Source organism: Tasmannia lanceolata, unplaced genomic scaffold, assembly GCF_043159265.1.
Source record: "Tasmannia lanceolata isolate RefF3 unplaced genomic scaffold, GAP_Taslan_0.1 ptg000015l, whole genome shotgun sequence".
In the NCBI taxonomy this organism is placed as follows: domain Eukaryota; kingdom Viridiplantae; phylum Streptophyta; class Magnoliopsida; order Canellales; family Winteraceae; genus Tasmannia; species Tasmannia lanceolata.
In genome coordinates, this window is record NW_027518692.1 from 25,052,312 (window position 1) to 25,070,193 (window position 17,882).

The window sequence follows — 17,882 nt, forward strand, 5'->3', positions numbered from 1 at the left end:
ACATATAAATTCTATGAAATTTCTACAGAAATAAGATATCAATAAAATGAGCATGCGGTGAGAATGTCATAAATTATAAAGACTATTTACTACCGATTTCGGATTTTACAATTTTCAGACCAGATTAAGAATTAACACTACATCCCATATGAAAACAGATCCAAATCACTCGAAAATTTTACAGTAACAAGAAATATGGAAGATAAGACTACTGTAAAAATTTTAAGAATTTTAAGGGTGATTTGATGTCAGTAACAAGTCTCACAAAATCTGATAATTTTCAAAGAAAGCATTAAATAATATACCAAATAAACTCCAAAATCCTTAAAAATTCATGGTAAAATGAATCAGTACCATATTAATTTCCCACGAAATTGCATTAAATTTGGAATCTGTTTGGTATATAATTTAATTTTTCTTCGTCAAAAGATGTTTTTTTGAAGAGTTTTCTATTTTTAAAACACAATTTGCGGAAAAAATCAGAAAAATTCGGAAAAATACAGAAATATTTTGAGAAAAATGCACCTACCTGTGGTGAAGATCTTGCCGCCGCCGATCCGATCCGCCGTCTTTCGCTTTCTCTTAGAGGGAAGGATTGGGAGGTGATTGGGAGAGATAATGGAAGAAGAATATAGGGAAAGGGATTTGAGGGAGTGATTGGAAGAGATAATGGAAGAGAAAGAGATAATGGAAGGTAAATCTCCTCCTCTTTCTCCTCTTTTTTATGGATGGGAAGGAAGATATATATAGGGAGAGAAAGAGAGAGAGAGAGATGTGTTGGTGGAGAGCTCATCATGTTGTCCCTCTTAGTGGAGAATCCATCATCATTCTTCTTAGTGGAGGGCCCATCATGTTTCTTAGTGGAGAATCCATCATCATTCTTCTTAGTGGAGGGCCCATCATGTTTCTTAGTGGAGAATCCATCATCATTCTTCTTAGTGGAGGGCCCATCATGTTTCTTAGTGGAGAATCCATCATCATTCTTCTTAGTGGAGGGCCCATCATGTTTCTTAGTGGAGAATCCATCATCATTCTTCTTAGTGGAGGGCCCATCATGTTTCTTAGTGGAGAATCCATCATTATTGTTCTTAGTGGAGGGCCCATCATGTTTCTTTAGTGGAGAATCCATCATTATTGTTCTTCATAAGAGGCCTCACAAGAGGCCCTACTGAGGCCCCACAATGTGGGCCCCACAACGCGGGCTCCACAACGTGGGCCCCACAATGTGGGCCCTCGGTTGATTCGAATTTTAAACAAATGTTCAATGCGGGCCCACCAAACGGGTCCAAATTCTCCCTCGCTTGGATTCTTATGAATAATCTCTCTCAACCTCTCACGGAAAAATGCGAAACATGGCGGAAATGATCGGATGGGGTTTCTCCCAAGCATAGCGAACTTGGGTCCGGTCAAAATGGGGTGTCTACACCATCACATTAAGAAAATCCTCTGAAATCACAACCACGCCATGAAAAAAAAAATCTGATCTTGACATCTAAAAGAGAAGAAAAAAAATGGTAAAGAAATCGAGAAAATCCAAAACGAAATAAGGAAAATAAACCTAAAAAGCCATTAAAATGCATAGATCTCTGTAGAGGCTTATGTGAACGAAAAAACACTGATACAATCTCAATAAGCGAGAAAAATACTCAAAAAATGAAAAAAACTGCAAAAACAAGAAAAATCTATGTATTGATATGAAGAATCGATGAAGAAGGAGAAGAATCGTACCTGAAATGCGAAAAAGCTCCGATTTGAAATTTTGAAATTTGCAGCTGGTGGTACCAAACATAAAGGTGATTAAAAAGTTGCGTCGTACTGTCCAAAAAACTATTTTGCCCTCAAGTGGAAATAAAGCACATTCATCTTCTTCTTCTCTCACTTTTCTAGTTTTTTCCTCTCTGCAACTCTAGGAGAGGAAGAAGAAGAAGAGGAAGAGGAAGAGGAGGAGAAACATAAAGAATGACAAGAAAAGGAAGATGAAGAAGAAGGAACAAAAGAGGAAGAAAAGAAGATGAAGAAGGAAAAAGAAGAATGGTGTCAGGAAAAATGAAAAGGAAGAGGAAAGGAGGGAAAAAGAAAATGAATAGACGTACACTGAAAAATGGAAGGCACTGTAAAAGAAATGGAACACTCCTAGAGTCGATCGAACTTGGGATCACTTCTGTCAAACTTGGGGTCATCTCAATGTGAGTCGGGGTCATCCCTATTTGACTTGGGGTCATCAATCATCTCGGAATGACCCCGACTTAGATCGAGTTGACCTCAAGTAAAACCAAGATGACCTCGAGTCAAACCGAGACGACCCTGAGTCGATCCGAGATGAGCGACGACCTTGAATTAGAAGGGATAATCCTGAGCCCATGTTAGAATGAGATGACTCGGTGTCGAACAAGATGACCCCGAGTCGACTGAGATGGCTCGGGTCGGTTAGAGATGAGCGACGACCCCGAGTTGGGTCTTCTTTTTTCCCTTTTTTTTTTTAGTTGGGTATTCTTTTTTCCCTTCTTCCCTCTTCTTTTCTATTTTTTGGCTCTATTTTTTCCGGTGACGATTCTTCTTCTTTTCCTTCTTCTTCCTCTTCCTTTTCATTTTACCCAGCTTCCAAAGTCAACTTACATGAGAGGGGCTAACGACATGAACACCATTATTAGGTTAGATACTCATGCGCATGGAGTGCCTTATTAGTAGGCGCTTTCCATTTTGCGCTTTCCATTTTTTTGGGCATCAAATCTTATTTTTTTCCCTTCTTCTTCCCCTTCCTTTTATTTTTCGGCTTTTTTCATTTTTTTCTAGTGTTTATTATTCGTTTTTTCCTTCTTCTTCCTCTTCCTTTTTCATTTTTTCTGGTGCGATTCTTCTTTCTCCTCCTCCTCCATCCACTACCTCATCTTCCTCTTTTTTCCATCTTCTTCCCATTCGTTTTTCTTCTCATTCTTCTTCCCGCTTTTCCTTTTGTCTCCCTCTTCTCTACTGCTCTGTTTTGTTGCCAATTTTGGGGGGATTGTAGGAGTTTCAAATGCTTGAGATCTTCCAAAGATCTCCCAAAAGCATGTTTGGTTGCCATTTAGAACTTTAACCACTAAACAACTTCTAGACATCATTATTACATTTATCCTACGTTGGTGCCTACGTGGCGAAGATGTTCCCCCCTAATCTTCTCCCCAAATTTCACCATTTTGGTGAAATTTGAGGAGAAGATCTCAATAAGTTCTTGTCTTATTATGTTTTCTCTCTTTCTCTCTCTTCCACCTTCCATTTTGGTAATGGCACCCCTACATCTTCTGCTAATCTTCTCTCGGATTGCCACGCAACCAAACACAACCAAACAATCTTCCACTATTCTTCTCCCAATCTAATCTTCTTGTCTTCCCCCCTTTGGTTGCTGGAAGTTTGGTGGGGGATTAGGAGAAGAAGAAGTCAAAGGGGAGAAGACAAGGAGATTAGATTGGGAGATAAATTGTGGAAGATTGACCGGGTGTGTTTGGTTGCACGGCAATCCGCGAGAAGATTAGAGGAAGATGTAAGGGTGCTAATACCAAAATCAGGGGTGGAAGAGAGAGAAAGGGAGAAAAGATAATAAGATAAGAACTTCTTGAGATCTTCTACCTAAATTTCACCAATGGGGAGAAGATTGGGTGGGAAACATCTCCGTCACGTAGGCGCCACGTAGGATAAAATGTAATAATGATGTCTAGTGGTCAAAGTTCTACATGGCAACCAAACATGCTTTTGGGAGATCTTTGGAAGATCTCAAGCATTTGAAACTCCCACAATCCCCCCAAAATGAGCAAACAAACAGATCATGTTTGACTTCTTCTTCTTCTCCTAACCCATCACGCAACTTCTAGCAACCAAACAGAGCCAGTTGCAAAGATGAAAAAACTTGAAAAACAAAGAAGAAGAAGACATTTTGTGCTTTATTTATATTTGAGGGCAAAATAGTCTTTTAGATTCAACTTCCAATCATATTGATTTTCAGTACCTCCCACACAAAATTTCAGAATTTTTGCCACGGAGTCTTTAATTCTAGATTTTATATGCTCTATGGGTAGGAAGTCTTTTATTTTTTCAAAATGTACTATGGGCCCCACTTCATAGAATGATCCAAACCGATCATTTGTTGAGCCACAACATAAATAGGCTGCACCTCGAAAATCATATCCATATTGGATGATGATCCACGGCAAACGGTTCAACTGAACACAGTCTAAGGAGGAACTCAAATGTCTATTTCAAGGGTGGAAATATCATTTACCGGTGATAAATTATCTCAGTACACAATACCAGTGAAAAGAAAAGTGATACTGGGGTCCACATATGAACGGTCCCGATTCTAAAGTACGATTGGGATAGTACCGTTAGCAATATATGAAATTAGTATAAAACAACAAGAGAAGACATTTCTCTTATTTTTCAGTTTCCTGAAACGGAAAGAGGCATTTAAAACAAAATCAATGGCCGATTTTCTCGTGTCTGTACGAAATGGAGACCTTCATCGTCTACAAAAACCTCTGGTTTCTCTCTCTCTCTCTCTCTGGATCTATATTTCTTGGAAAATGGATTTTGGGATTCTTCTTTCTCTTTCTCTATTCTTCCTATCTTTTCCTTATCTCTCTCATTCCTCCCTTCAACTCGGTGGAGGAGAAAAGTCCTCTCTCTCTCTCTCTCTCTCTCTCTCTCTCTCTCTCTCTCCCTCTCTGTTTTTATCTCTCTTCTCATCAATCTCTTTTTGTCCTCTATTTTTGCAGGCATGGTTTTGATCCGACACGAGTCACCCAACTTTCTTGGCATCCAAGGTCTCAATCTTTTTCATCTATTTTTTTTTATTTTTTTATTTTTTGTTACTCTTTTTCTCTGATTTTTACTCTCAGACATGTTGGTTCTGTTCTAGGGCTTTTTTCTACAAGGGTTTTCTCTCGGATGAGGAGTGTGATCATCTCATTCAATTGGTAGTCTTTCTTTATCTTTTGAAAAAAATTCTAGTTAAATTTAGGGAAATGATAGCAGAACAACCCTGTTTTGATAATTGCACTAACTCACCTTGTCTTTTAAAAACCCTGTTTTTAATTTGCTTGTGAGGACTTGCACTGTAATAACTAATAAGTAATAACCTTTGACAGCTCTTTAAGTGATAAAAGACAAGGTGAGTTAGTGCATTTATCAAAAAAGGGTTGTGCTGCTATCATTTCCCTAAATTTATTAAAGATTCTGATATCTACATACCATGCTTTAATAATTGCACAAACTCAGCTTGTCTTTTTCTTTTTAAATTTTGTTCTGGAAGCTTTTTGGGAACGTAATATCCTTGGACGGTTGTTTAAATAATAAAAGACAAGATGAGATAGTGCAATTATCAAAACATGGTAGTACGAACATCAATATACTTAATTTATGAAGATATCTGATTTTGGTTTGGCGTATTGATAAAAAAAAAAAGGCCACGGGTAAGCTGGCAAAATCAACGGTGGCGGATAACCAATCTGGGAAGAGTATAATGAGCAAAGTGCGGACGAGCTCTGGAATGTTCCTCACCAAGGGTCAGGTATTGCAGAGTCTTATCTTTGTTTTTGTTATTCGATTTGATACAATTGCTTAGTTCCTTTGTGATTTCATTCTTGTTTAGTTTGTGTTTTGGTCAATAATTTTTGTTCTGTTTGATGTACATGCTGTTGTTATCATGTTTTATTTTGTATAGTTGATTATACAAATTTGTTGGAGGGGAATATACTATCTTATAGGACTTGTTATTGGATTGGTTGATAGTGTGTATGTGTGTGTGTTTTTTTTTTTTTGAATGGTTGGTTATGGTGTTTTGGATTGTTATATCCATAAATTCGAAGCTGAATGTTGTGTACTTTTGTTATTGCCTATAATTAACACTACATTCTTGCATACCCACATCCGCATTTTGAAACAGTGCTTTGAGGTCAAAATAAGTTGTTTGGTAAGAATTGTGTGATGCTCATAGACAAACATTAATTCTCCTGGCACTCATCACCATATCCAAAATTTAGGACAATGTCCACATGGAACCTTTGCAAATTGAATGGCTAGATCTGACTTTGAAGCATCATAGTAGTGAGTAGTGACAACTCCAAATTTATTCAGTTCCTGAGGTCCACAATCGAAAGGTCAAAAGGGGATCCACTTATTCGAAACCATAAGAATTTGATGCGTTCCACAGCCAAATAAGAGATTCATCAAAAATCAACTTCTTATTTTTCAAATGGTAGTCATCAAACATGCAGAATGTATGTTTTGTTGCCATGCAGAATATATGTTTTTTGCCATCATGTAGAATATATGTACCCTAAGGCCACAGGCGACATGGAAACTCTTGATCATCTCATGTGCCATTGTCCAAACATGCATAAACATTAGGGGAAATCGTGTGGGCCTTTAGCATATGTTGGGTTTTATGTTGGGTTTTCCCATCCTCTATTGAGTTTGCCATCTTATTTTGGGGAGCGGCCCCAATATAAACAGGTAAGTGTTGGTTCTCCCGATATGCTACTCGTCTAGCTCATATATCTAGGGTCGTCCCGATAGTATCGGTGTGATGTTCATAGGTAGTGTGTTACCCCAAATCCAACAATGGTAAGCACTAAAGGATATGTTAATAGGGGCCCTATGCATTATCAGAAGTGTAGTGTTGTCGACCCACAGGAGTTTGTAAAGCCGTAGGTGGGGCTCAACCTTGACTTGCAGACGGTCAACGATCGATTGGGAATCACATTCATACTAATCCAATCGTCGATAATAATCTTGCATACATTATCATTGCTCTTGACCAAGGTCTGGAAAATGGCAGCCGGAAGCCAATCTTACTGAATGTCTTCTTTAGGCGTGGTCAAGATTTGTCTCATCACATATGCTAATTACGTTTCGACACGTCCTCCATGAAATTTGCAGGTGATGCAATTGGCACAGTGCTCGGTGATATGAAACTTGCGCGCTTGCCTTCAGCTGAGTAGTCGGTGTCGGCCAAGTCTACTATGCCTTGCGGAGTAAACCAAAGAAGCAGGATTCGTACCTGGAGTTGGGGATTCGCGAATCTCCGAATCGCGGATCCGAACCGTGATTCGATTCGAATCCCCGATTCTGGGGAATCCAGAATCGATTCCGTCGGAACCCCGATTCCCAATTTTGGGAACCCCGATTCCCAATTTATGAAAACTCCGATTCCCACTTTATAGGAACCCCGATTCCCAGGCGATTCCTTGCGAATCCCAACTCCCCAGCAACTCTCAGCATTCCCCGGCGAATCTCTGCCGATTCCCTGACGAATCCCCGTCGACTCTCTAGCAAACCCACGATTCCCGCTTCCAACCATCCCAGGAGCCTTCGATTCCCGCTTTCGAATCCCGAATCGAATTCCACTTTCGATTCCCGCCTTGGCAACCTTGGAGTAAACCACCTAGTGACATTTTGTTTCATATTCGTTTCAATCTTTAGGGCCACATGAGTATCATCCTCTACACTAAAGACATGTGTGGTAGACCATTAAAAAAAGTAGTTTTTTCTCTTCAGATCTCAGACCAATTCTTATAGTAATATAGGGTATGTAATGGTGTCTCAGAAACACTCCACCTCATAGTCAGCTCATTGGCAACACTCAAGTTACCCTGGCAAAAATTCACCATCTGGCTGAATAATTGCTCACGAGAATTGGTTGGGAGGTATTTTTCTTTAAGCTTTTCTTTCATTTCGCGCCAATAGTAGATAATCAGTTGCCCTACTGCATCCCGCTTATCTTCTAAACTTCTCCACCATATTTTTTCACGGCACACCAATTTTATTTTGACAAAGCCAACTCACTGCTCTTTTTGACATCTCGTACTAGTCAAAATAGTCATCCATAGCAGCAAGACAATCAAAGAACATTTAGGGGCATAAATCAGTACCAAATTCTGGTGATTCTATGCGGACTCGGTCTCACTTAATAATGTCACTCGCATAATCTCCATAACAGCATATATTCCAATCCCAAATGTCACACGCCGCATAATCATAGTGGTGGTTGGTGTGGGACTTGCTACTTGGACGGCTCAAGGGTCACTCTAGTGATAGAAGCAGCTTTTTGACTGGGCACTAGTTCAGCGGGATCACCCTACTTTGCCGGTCAACATCATCAGTTTCCGCAGTGGGTTCGTGTGCAAGAGTAGGGTCTCTAAATGCTGCTCAATGGTGTCTAACTCTAACCTCTGAATCACCTTCTGATACATCATACATCTCAAACAAATCTTGATTAGATGGTGGTTCTTGTTGGTAAGTCCTACCACTTCTAGTAGCCATGGTAGAATCCAGACTTTGATACCAATTGACGTAAAACAGCCAACTAGAACCAAACTATTGAAGGTTTGGGTCAAGTATCAGATGGGAATAGGTTAGGAAATTAGGTTGATATGACGGTAAATGGGTGTAAAGGACTGGGTATGGATATAGGAGAGACTTGTGATGTTTAACGAAGGTGATAACAGATCTCTAAATTATCTATAACAAGATATTGTGGGCTAGTTGAGGTTCAGTAAGAAGATGGGCGGGTATATGCAGGATTCCAGGGTGAATTATAAATGTGCAAGGACTATTGGGTTTATGGATGAGGTCTGGGATGATTTTCAGTCCAAGAGGATGGACTGTAAAAGGTTATAGGGTAGTAGGAAGGTTTCCTGTCCAAACAGTAAAAGTTTTAAAGATTTATAATGGATTGGTAAGGTTTTCTATAGGCTAGAGGTGACCGGTCGCAGGGTTTAATGTCTGGGCAGTTCACAAAGATGGGCTCCACAGGTTTATGTTGGTTACAGGTGGAGTAATGAATGGTCTATTCTGTTGGGGGTTCCACGTGAAAGCAAAGACCCCACATCGGGAAGGTAAAGAGATGTGGATGGGCTTATAAGGACTGGGGCACCCTCCCCTTAACGGCTAGCTTTTGAGGGTGAGTTCTATCTGAGTCCCAACAAGTGGTATCAAAGCCAAGGCGTGGTGACCTCGCTGTGTGCCTCCGAGGGCCGAAAGGTCGCTCAGGGAAGAACTCGGTAACCCCAGTATGCCTCCGAGGATGGTGAAATTCCCTCAGATAAGATCCCATAGTTCCCACGTTCCTCCCGCGTGGAGGGGCAAGATTGTCCATGTTGCTTCCACGTGGAAGGGGAGATTGTTGGGGGTTCTATGTGAAAGCTAAGATCCCACATCAGAAAGGTAAAGTGATGTGAATGAGCTTAAAAGGACTTGGGCACCCTCCCCTTAACGGGTAGTTTTTGAGGGTGAGTTCTAACTGGGTCCCAACATGTTCGTGGTTTATGATAGGAAAGCTAGGTGTTGGCTATATTTCACGTGAGTAGAAAGCTATATAGATGTGGGTTCAGGTCAGCTCTTGAACCTGAGAAGGATCCCATTGGGAAAAAGGGTTGAGATTCAGGTTTAGAGAGAGGCTTATGGTATGGGGAAGGCGGCTGCATGCTTTCAGATGTGTGAAGTGGGTAGACCTTAGACGTATGAAATCTGGTTGTGGGTTAAGAGAGAGATACGATTGGTTGGTCAATGGTAAGTGAGTTTTTGGGCAATTCTAGTGATGGGTTTAATGGGAAGCTTAGGCTGGGTGAAAGGGTAAAGAGGTGGGTTGGTTCAACAAGGGAAGGGCGACGGGCAGGGTAGAGGGTTGATTTCCTATATACTCGTGGCGTTTTAGTTTTCTAATATGAGTAATGCTAGGGAAACCGAGAATAGGGCCTAAAAGGGGACCTAAGAAATTGATTCATGCCACCACATCACAAGTGATGTGAGCCACACTTAAATGTTGGAAAATATCTAAAAGTATATTTTTTCTGAACACATGGCATATTCTCATTGCAGGTCCCTGCTGGGTGGGTGGTACTCTCGGTCTCCATATCATTTTCCTTCTAATATATATATATTTTTTGTTTCCTAAGTCCACCTTTAGATTTTTTAACCATACAAGGCCATAGACCACAACTATTCATCACCAAACCCCAGAAAAATCTAAGGGGGGTCTGACGTGTCCCAAGACTTATTCATCCTTTCAAAAATAAACTTCCTAAATCTGCCATTACTTGGATTCTTGAACTTTCCTATTACAACCAAGCTACTAGCTTTCTTGATGCAAAACTTTCAATATAACATTAACTCTTTAAAGTGAACTTGACCTATTCCAACCCAAAGAATGTGGGGGGGCCCTCTTTCTGGTTCATGTGTTCAATGGGCGTCCATCAATAATGATATCAGGACTCTAATGATAATTGCGTCCATAATGATATTTGACACCCTTGAATGATTGACATCCTAATATCAATATGGGCCCATAAATGATAATGACACCCATGTAGTTCCTTCTCCGTCATGCCATCTCAATGTTGGAGATTTCGGGGTGGATCTATGATGTATTCTCTTTTGATCCCTATCAAGGGACAGTTTGGCCTTATTAAATGTTTGCTATTAGTATTTTCAGGCCATGTGCTTCTGTTATTTGTTGTGGACAATGAATGTGGCTTTAACTATTTATAAGGTAGGAAATTTATTTTATTTTCCATTTTGCTTTTCAAGGATGAAACTGTTACTACTATTGAGCACAGGATTGCTGCTTGGACTTTCCTTCCAACAGGTACTGTTATAAAACTTCTCTGGTTAATTTATGACTTCACATTTAACCTTATCATGTGTTCAATGTGGTGATCAGAAAATGGGGAAGCCATTCAAATACTTCGCTATGAGCATGGTGAGAAGTATGAGCCGCATTTTGATTATTTCCATGACAAAACTAATCAAATACTTGGGGGGCATCGAATTGCCACCGTACTCATGTATTTATCTAATGTTGAGATGGGAGGGGAAACTATATTTCCATATTCAGAGGTAAAGTAATTCTATTAATACCGTAGTCATTTCATTCTTTTCCTTGTATCAATTAAGCAGACATCCTCTTCAGGCTATGGAGACTCAACTGAAGGATGATACATGGTCAGACTGTGCCAAAGACGGCTATGCAGGTATTGATTTGGGAAATTAAGATGACTTTATATGAATACTATAATTCATCTTCTAATCCTATAGTCAAATGTTTCTAGAAATTTGTGGTTTCTTCTAAGTTCCATGTCACTTGCACTAGTGAGAAAGTCATATTGCAACAGGAGGTTCTGAGAGAGAGAGAGAGAGAGAATACTATAATTCATCTTCTAATCCTATAGTCAAATGTTTCTAGAAATGTGTGGTTTCTTCTAAGTTCCATGTCACTTGCAATGGTGAGAAAGTCATATTGCATCAGGAGGTTCCGAGAGAGAGAGAGAGAGAGAGAGAGAGAGAGAGAGAGAGAGAGAGAGAGAGAGAGAGAGAGAGAGAGAGCTCTTGTGATTGTGATTTAAGAGTAGGGTCCTGAATTTTGCAGGATGCTTTCGTTCTTTATTTTACTACTGCAAAGACGTGGTGAAATGATTGTAGTAATCAAAATGGTTTAGCCTAAGAAGCCATTTAACTGGACAAATAGATGTTGATATGTAAAATAAATGCGTCTATTAGCACCAAGGTTTTAAATTTCTGTCTAGGTGTTGGTTTCGATGGAAATTTCAGCCGAAATCATGTAAAATTATGATAATAATTTCTGTATTTTTTAAATCTCAACCAAAATGTCTAAATTTTTTGTGGAAATTTCGTCAATTTCAGTGGAAATTTTGTAAATAAGGGTAAAAACGAAATTTAAACCAAAATTTTGGCGAAATTTTGAATTTCACCGAAATCTTGTAAAAAACAGTATTTCATTTCGGCCCACTTTAAACCACAAAATCCTGAACTAGTCCAGTAGTCCTGAGATTTTAAAAATATAGCAATATATTTTTTTTATCATAAAATATCCCAATTTTATCCCGATATTTTTATGATATTTTTATCTTATATTTAATATTTTTATGAGGAAAGTGAAGCTACACATTCGTGTAGCTAACTTAGCTACACCGCCGGCTTAAAATACAGTGGGCCCACATTGTTTGGGTGATCCAAACCATTCATTTGATAGACCCTCACATTGATAAGGGTGTGCCCAAAAAATCAGCTCCATAGGATCATCCCAACCCTTAAAACTGTGGAGGCCAAAATGGACAGATTTGTGAAGGTTTTTACACGTCCATTTTTGCCTCCACAAATCGTAGGGTTGGGATGATCCTATGGAGCTGATTTTTTTGGCACACCCTATCTATGTGAGGGCCCATCAAATGAAGGGTTTGCATCACCCAAACAATGTGGGGCCCACTGTATTTTAAGCCGGCAGTGTAGCTAAGTTAGCTACACGTACTGTTTTTTTCCCGATATAAACCCGAAAAAAAAATATATATATATATATATCCCAAGGTTTTCCCTTGCCAAGAAATTACCTAGAACAACATTTGTGACATAGGTTACCATCCATGGCGGAACCCAATTGTAATTCGCTATTGCTAGGATCTTTATTCCAATCACCAAAAAGAGCCCTGCATCCTGATCACCCATTGAAAAGTTCTGTGGTCTATCCCAATGCATCAGAAAATGTAACAAAAATCAGGACTATTTCCACAATCTTTTTCCCGTTCTCATATCCTATATGTCCATTGTTTTGCAGTAAAAGCCCGCAAGGGCGATGCTTTGCTATTCTTCGGTCTTCATCCTAATGCGACGACCGATCCAGACAGCTTACATGGAAGTTGCCCAGTTATCAAGGGTGAGAAATGGTCTGCGACAAAATGGATTCATGTGAGAAGTTTTACTGTTCCAAAGTGGCAGACATCAGGTGGAGAATGTGTAGATAAAGATAAGCTTTGCCCCCAATGGGCTGATGCTGGTGAATGCCAAAAGAATCCTCTTTATATGGTGGGCTCTCCCAAGTTGCCTGGATACTGTAGGAAGAGTTGCAGGGTATGTGTATCATAGGATATCTCTGCTTCATGGTGAAAGAAATATGATTGACCTTAAAAAGTGTAGCAACTTTTCTCTAGTTGTATATGACATTGAGTTAAAGTTCAGTAAGAAAAATTCAGTAACAGAAAATCTTGTTTGCAGTGAATTTAGTTTCTTAATAAATAAAAGTTACCATTAAAAAAAAAAGTTCAGTAACACAAATTCTTATTTTTGGGAGCCTTGATCATGCTTACTTATATTGACCGAATTCACTGAAAAATATATGTAATTTCAGGGACATTTTTTCACCATATTATGGTATGAATGACTTGTGCTGGACCTTCGGTGCAGTGTGCCCATCAGGTGGGCCCTACTACATAACTCCATTCATATTTCCTATGAAGAACACTCACTAATCACTATTTATATCTATATATAATCGTATACCCATACACACACTATAATCTTATATTAATTAAGACTTGCATCAACCTACTCATCTAGGGATCATCAACAAGGTCAGGGAACTCCCACAACATTTCACTGTCGCGATCCAAGATTGCCTCCACGAACGAATTATCCGAAGAAGCTCCAAAGATGTCGCTCATTTGTCCCCCCATTGCGTCGTAACCCTCTTCTGTATAATCATGGTGGGTGATCAAGCGACTGTTCATCTCTTCAACTCCATTACAACTGCCATTCTCTCCACTCACAAATTCGAATTGCGGATTCGGAGAGAATATGTCATCTGAGAGTTGGTTGGAAGAAGATTCAGTTGCGGAAAACACCTGAAAATCTTCTTGAGGAGGAGGAACAAAAGCATCTTCTAAGAGGAAATCACTCCAGTTGAAAGAATGGCTGTTTTGAATTTGTGATGGTTGGCAAGGAAAGGGTGATGGTGCAGTGTTTTGGATTTCTTCATTGTGATTAGTGAATAAAGTAGAGGGAGTTCTTTCATTGAAGTAATGAGCTTGGATGGTTTCTTGGTTGTTAAATTTTGAGGCTTCTGCTACTAGTTTTATGGCTTGGATTTGGGCTACAAGGTTCCATGTCGGGTTGTTCCAAAGGCCATCTTGGGTTGTTTCCATCTCTGGCTTAATGGTGGTGATATTTGGAATTTCATTTTGATGGATCATAGATGGTTCTGATTTGGACATGAATGCATTCCTTAGGTCTCTGTTGAGGCAACTGATTCGCGTGTTATTTGGGATTTGGTATTGGGTGGTGGTGTTGCTGCTGCTGCTTGGTTTTGGTAGGCCCATGGTTCCACAGTCTGCGAGAATCTGAGAGATGGGTTTGTGGGTGACAGGATCGATGCCCATCTCGTAGAGCTTCTTTCGAAGCTTGGTGTTCCAGTAGTTCTTAACATCATTGTCAGTTCGACCAGGCATATGGGCTGCGATTATAGACCATCTGCACGAAAGAAACATTGGAAGCTGATCAGAAACTAATATGCAGGTTAGTTTACCCCCTACCCCCCACCCTTCTCTCTCTCTCTCTCTCTCTCTCTCCACCAATCTTAAACTGCATTTGACCATCCTTTCCCCTTGCTTGTATTCATCCCAAGATCACATGAGTGTGTGTGTGTGTGTGAGTGTGTGTGTGTGTGTGAGAGAGAGAGAGAGAGAGAGAGAGAGAGAGAGAGCGAGAGAGAGAGATGCTTTATCTACATGCTAAGGAGAAATGAGAGAGGGGTTTGACTTAGAAATGACATTATGTACATGGCTGCAATGTGTGTTAAGAGATAGGGTGAGAGAGTGACAAATCATACTACCTTCATGCGTGACAGCGTGAGTGAGAGAGAGGGGCTGAGGGGAGAGTGACAAATGACTCTCTCTCTCTTTCTCTGTGTGTGCGTTTGCACTAGTAATTGAGAACAGGTTGTTATACAGTGCATATACGTCATGGGAAGTTAAACTTGTTAGGATTCCCCCATAAATTTGCCTATTACATGAGAAATGATATTTCCACCCACTTTCCCCGCATTTCCACCCATTTATCTTTTCCTGAAAACACCTTTTTGTTTAAGGAGAAAATAAAGAATCATGATATGGAAAACGATTTGGGGACCGAGAGTGAAACCCAACAAATAGTCTCTCCACACATTAGCAATCATGTTCCTCTTTTTTATGCGTTTTTCCTCAAAATGACAAAACTACCCTCCCATGCCATATGGCATGTGGTGATTTGTTCGGTTCCACTCTCGGTCTCCCTAGCAGCACTAGAAAATATAACATCAGGAGATAGAGGTATAGTTACCTCAAAAAAAAAAAGCAAGGAAATAAATGGGGGTGGAAATGCTGAAAAAGGGGGGTAAATATATCATTTCACATGAAAAATAATATTCACGTCCCTTGTCTCAGCATTTCAGACCCTTTTGTTTATCCTTTTCTAAATTAGACTTTATTTCAAGAAAAGCAAAGGAGAGTTGTGTGGAAATATCATTTCTCTGTATATAAATAGACAGACAGAGAGATAGAAAGATATTGAATGGTTGAGATTATTGATTGAAAATGAGATGGATGATCTCAGCCTAACAAAAAATAAGAGCAACTCATCATCTCTACTCACCCATCCAAATCCGAGTCAGCTAAAAATCAGACACATGAATACATGATGCTTTGGAATTTCTTTTGTCTCATTAGAAAATTCAAGACAAAATAAAATTCCTCATAATTCTCTATTCATCTCAAACTTGCACTAAAATGCTTCAGTTTTACTCAATAACTCCACCAAAAAACAAAGTGGCTTCAATTTTCAAACCAAAAACTGCAATAGAAGAAACTAAAATAACATAATGAAGTCCTAGAAAAAAGCAGAAAACCACCCCACCTGCTTCCTATGGCACCATGGAGTTTTACAATCAGCTCTTCTTCTTGTGGTGTGAAGCTCTCATGCTTTAGATCAGGCCTTAAGTAGTTAGTCCACCTGAGCCTACAACTCTTCCCACATCTCTTTAATCCTACAAAAAAAAGTCTCACATTCAGAAACAGATTTTTATAGCATATATAGAATTGGGTCCTCTTAGTTATGAAAAAATTCCTATTATATTAAAGAAAAAAGAGAAACCCGGGGGGGGGGGGGACCCCATTGCTGGAAAGAGCACCCTTACCTGCTCTTTTTGGAACAGATGTCCAATTACCAGTACCATGAGTAGATACATAAGCAAGTATCTTTGCATCCTCTTCAGCAGTCCAAAGACCTTTATTCACATTCGATTTATCACAGCATGGAGGCCTCCCCATCTCCTCTAGTGTCTTATAACTGGATAAAAATCCACCCCCAAGAATTTGAAAGATTGTGAAAATGAAGAACCCAGAAAGGATCAAGAAATATTGAATGTAAAATGAAGAACCCAGAAGGGGTTAAGAAAGATTGAATGGGAAAGGCCTTGAAATGAAGAACCCAGAAGGGATTAAGAAAGATTGAATGGGAAATGAAGAACCCAGAAAGGATTCACAAAGATTGAATGTAAAATGAAGAACCCAGAAAGGATTCACAAAGATTGACAGGGAAAGACCTTGAAATCAGTTGAATCAATAAAAGAGTGGGATTGGTGATGCAACTCTGCACCTCATCTCAAGTAGTTTGAGGGGAAGGACATAGAGAGGGGGATGGGTTTAAAAGTTTAAGAAGTGAGGAGGCAAGAAAAGCATGAGATTCACTCACATTTAACTATATTGGCATGATTAATGGCATCTTCACAAAAACGGTTTGAGATGAAATATGAAATAGTAATGCTTATCTTTCCACACCTCCCACACCTCAAATGCTTGCTTCAAGAGCATTGAGTCAGGTTCAAGTAGGGTGAATTATTTGGTTAAGCTTAGAAATAATTTAATTCATTTGTTTATATTATTTCATGCCTGTCTTGTGTTAGGCTCTTTTAGCTTGAGAACAATATATTGGGAGAAATTGTAACAGAAGTCTAGATATATAGGCAGACTAAGTTAATTAAAGAACCATGAGATGCGATGGAAAATTCAGCTGCCTCTCTATTTTTCTTTTTTCATTTTCTTTTATCAGTTGGTTTAAAATGGAAATAAACCGGATTATTCATTGACATAACATGTTGGTTACTAGAGGTTGGACAGAAGAGTGATGGGGGATTTTTTGACTAAATTTTGATAATTTCTTGACTAAATTTTGTTAATTACTTTCCAAATATGTTAGTTAAGTATGTATCACATCCATATGATTTTGCTTGAGGCCTGCACTATGTAGTTCATCCATCATTTGCTCTATTACAAATGTTATGGACAATACCAACCATTCAACTTTGCTTCCTCGTAACCTGCTTCCTTTAGGCTCCGTTTCTTTAGATGTAAAATGTGTGTAAAATAAATTTTACACCCATTTTTTCACTCAAAAATAGGTGTAAGATTTGTTTTATATATGCCCATTACGGCAAAAGAAGCATAGCCTTAGCCCATGTTTGGCAACCATGAAAAATTATTCCACGAAATATTTTGGGTCCAACTTTGAGAAGGGCTGAGAAAGGAGGGAGAGAAAGATATTGGCACTACTAAATTTTGATAATGGGACAAACTCACCTTGTCATTTTATTTAATCAGCAGTCTAAGAGCTATTACAATACCCAAAAAGCTCTCAGCAGACAATTAAAACAGAAAGGACAAGGTGGGCTCGGCTGATTATGAAAACATGGCAGCGAAATAAATAACAAAGATCTAGCGAAATGATATCAACACTGCTATGTTTTTATAAGATGTGCAACACATCTCGTCATGTAGTATTTAAAGGGCAGTCAGTAGAATATTACAGTTCTCAAAAAACTTTTACAAGCCCTTTGAATACTCATAAAAAGAGTGGAGTGCTGAAATCACTTCCCAGGATATATAAATTACAAATCTCAAAATGCTCTCACTGGCCAGTTAAAGGAGAAACGACAGATGGGTTTGTGCATATATCAAAATATGGTTGTGCTGATAACATTTCCATATATCTTTGGTGATGGAAACATCCCTTCTATTGATGATATTGAAAGT

The 17,882-nt window shown here is 39.2% G+C and overlaps 2 protein-coding genes across 3 annotated transcripts; one reads left to right on the forward strand and one right to left on the reverse strand.

Annotated features, from left to right (window-relative positions):
• The first annotated feature begins 4,426 nt into the window (after window positions 1-4,426).
• LOC143845663 (putative prolyl 4-hydroxylase 7) lies at window positions 4,427-14,354 on the forward strand. Of its 2 annotated transcripts, none has more exons than XM_077354058.1 (10): window positions 4,427-4,514; window positions 4,749-4,796; window positions 4,892-4,949; window positions 5,438-5,542; window positions 10,561-10,618; window positions 10,694-10,869; window positions 10,943-11,003; window positions 12,602-12,894; window positions 13,172-13,239; window positions 13,381-14,354. In XM_077354058.1, the coding sequence occupies exons 1-9, from the start codon at window positions 4,483-4,485 to the stop codon at window positions 13,202-13,204; spliced, it is 864 nt and encodes a 287-aa protein (XP_077210173.1). In that variant the 5' UTR covers window positions 4,427-4,482; the 3' UTR covers window positions 13,205-13,239; window positions 13,381-14,354. The 2 variants fall into 2 exon arrangements, with proteins under 2 accessions (XP_077210173.1, XP_077210172.1); XM_077354057.1 differs by lacking the exon at window positions 4,427-4,514 and adding an exon at window positions 4,541-4,648.
• On the reverse strand, window positions 13,116-16,418 carry LOC143845662 (transcription factor MYB35-like). Its single transcript, XM_077354056.1, has 3 exons — window positions 15,989-16,418; window positions 15,709-15,838; window positions 13,116-14,289 (listed from the first exon to the last, which is right to left on the reverse strand). Exons 1-3 carry the CDS (start codon window positions 16,119-16,121, stop codon window positions 13,377-13,379), a joined length of 1,176 nt encoding a protein of 391 aa, XP_077210171.1. The 5' UTR covers window positions 16,122-16,418; the 3' UTR covers window positions 13,116-13,376.
• Between the last annotated feature and the right edge of the window lie 1,464 nt (window positions 16,419-17,882).

Bases quoted from the DNA above. Each gene is read 5' to 3' on its own strand.
- LOC143845663 (XM_077354057.1), top strand. From the start codon at position 4,557: ATGGATTTTGGGATTCTTCTTTCTCTTTCTCTATTCTTCCTATCTTTT. The intron at 4,649-4,748 runs GTCCTCTCTCTC...CTATTTTTGCAG, and splicing joins CAACTCGGTGGAGGAGAAAA to GCATGGTTTTGATCCGACAC. The intron at 4,950-5,437 runs GTAGTCTTTCTT...AAAAAAAAAAAG, and splicing joins GTGATCATCTCATTCAATTG to GCCACGGGTAAGCTGGCAAA.
- LOC143845662 (XM_077354056.1), bottom strand. From the start codon at position 16,121: ATGGGGAGGCCTCCATGCTGTGATAAATCGAATGTGAATAAAGGTCTT. The intron at 15,839-15,988 runs GTAAGGGTGCTC...TTTTTTTTGTAG, and splicing joins ATCTGTTCCAAAAAGAGCAG to GATTAAAGAGATGTGGGAAG. The intron at 14,290-15,708 runs GTGGGGTGGTTT...TCTTTCGTGCAG, and splicing joins CATGGTGCCATAGGAAGCAG to ATGGTCTATAATCGCAGCCC.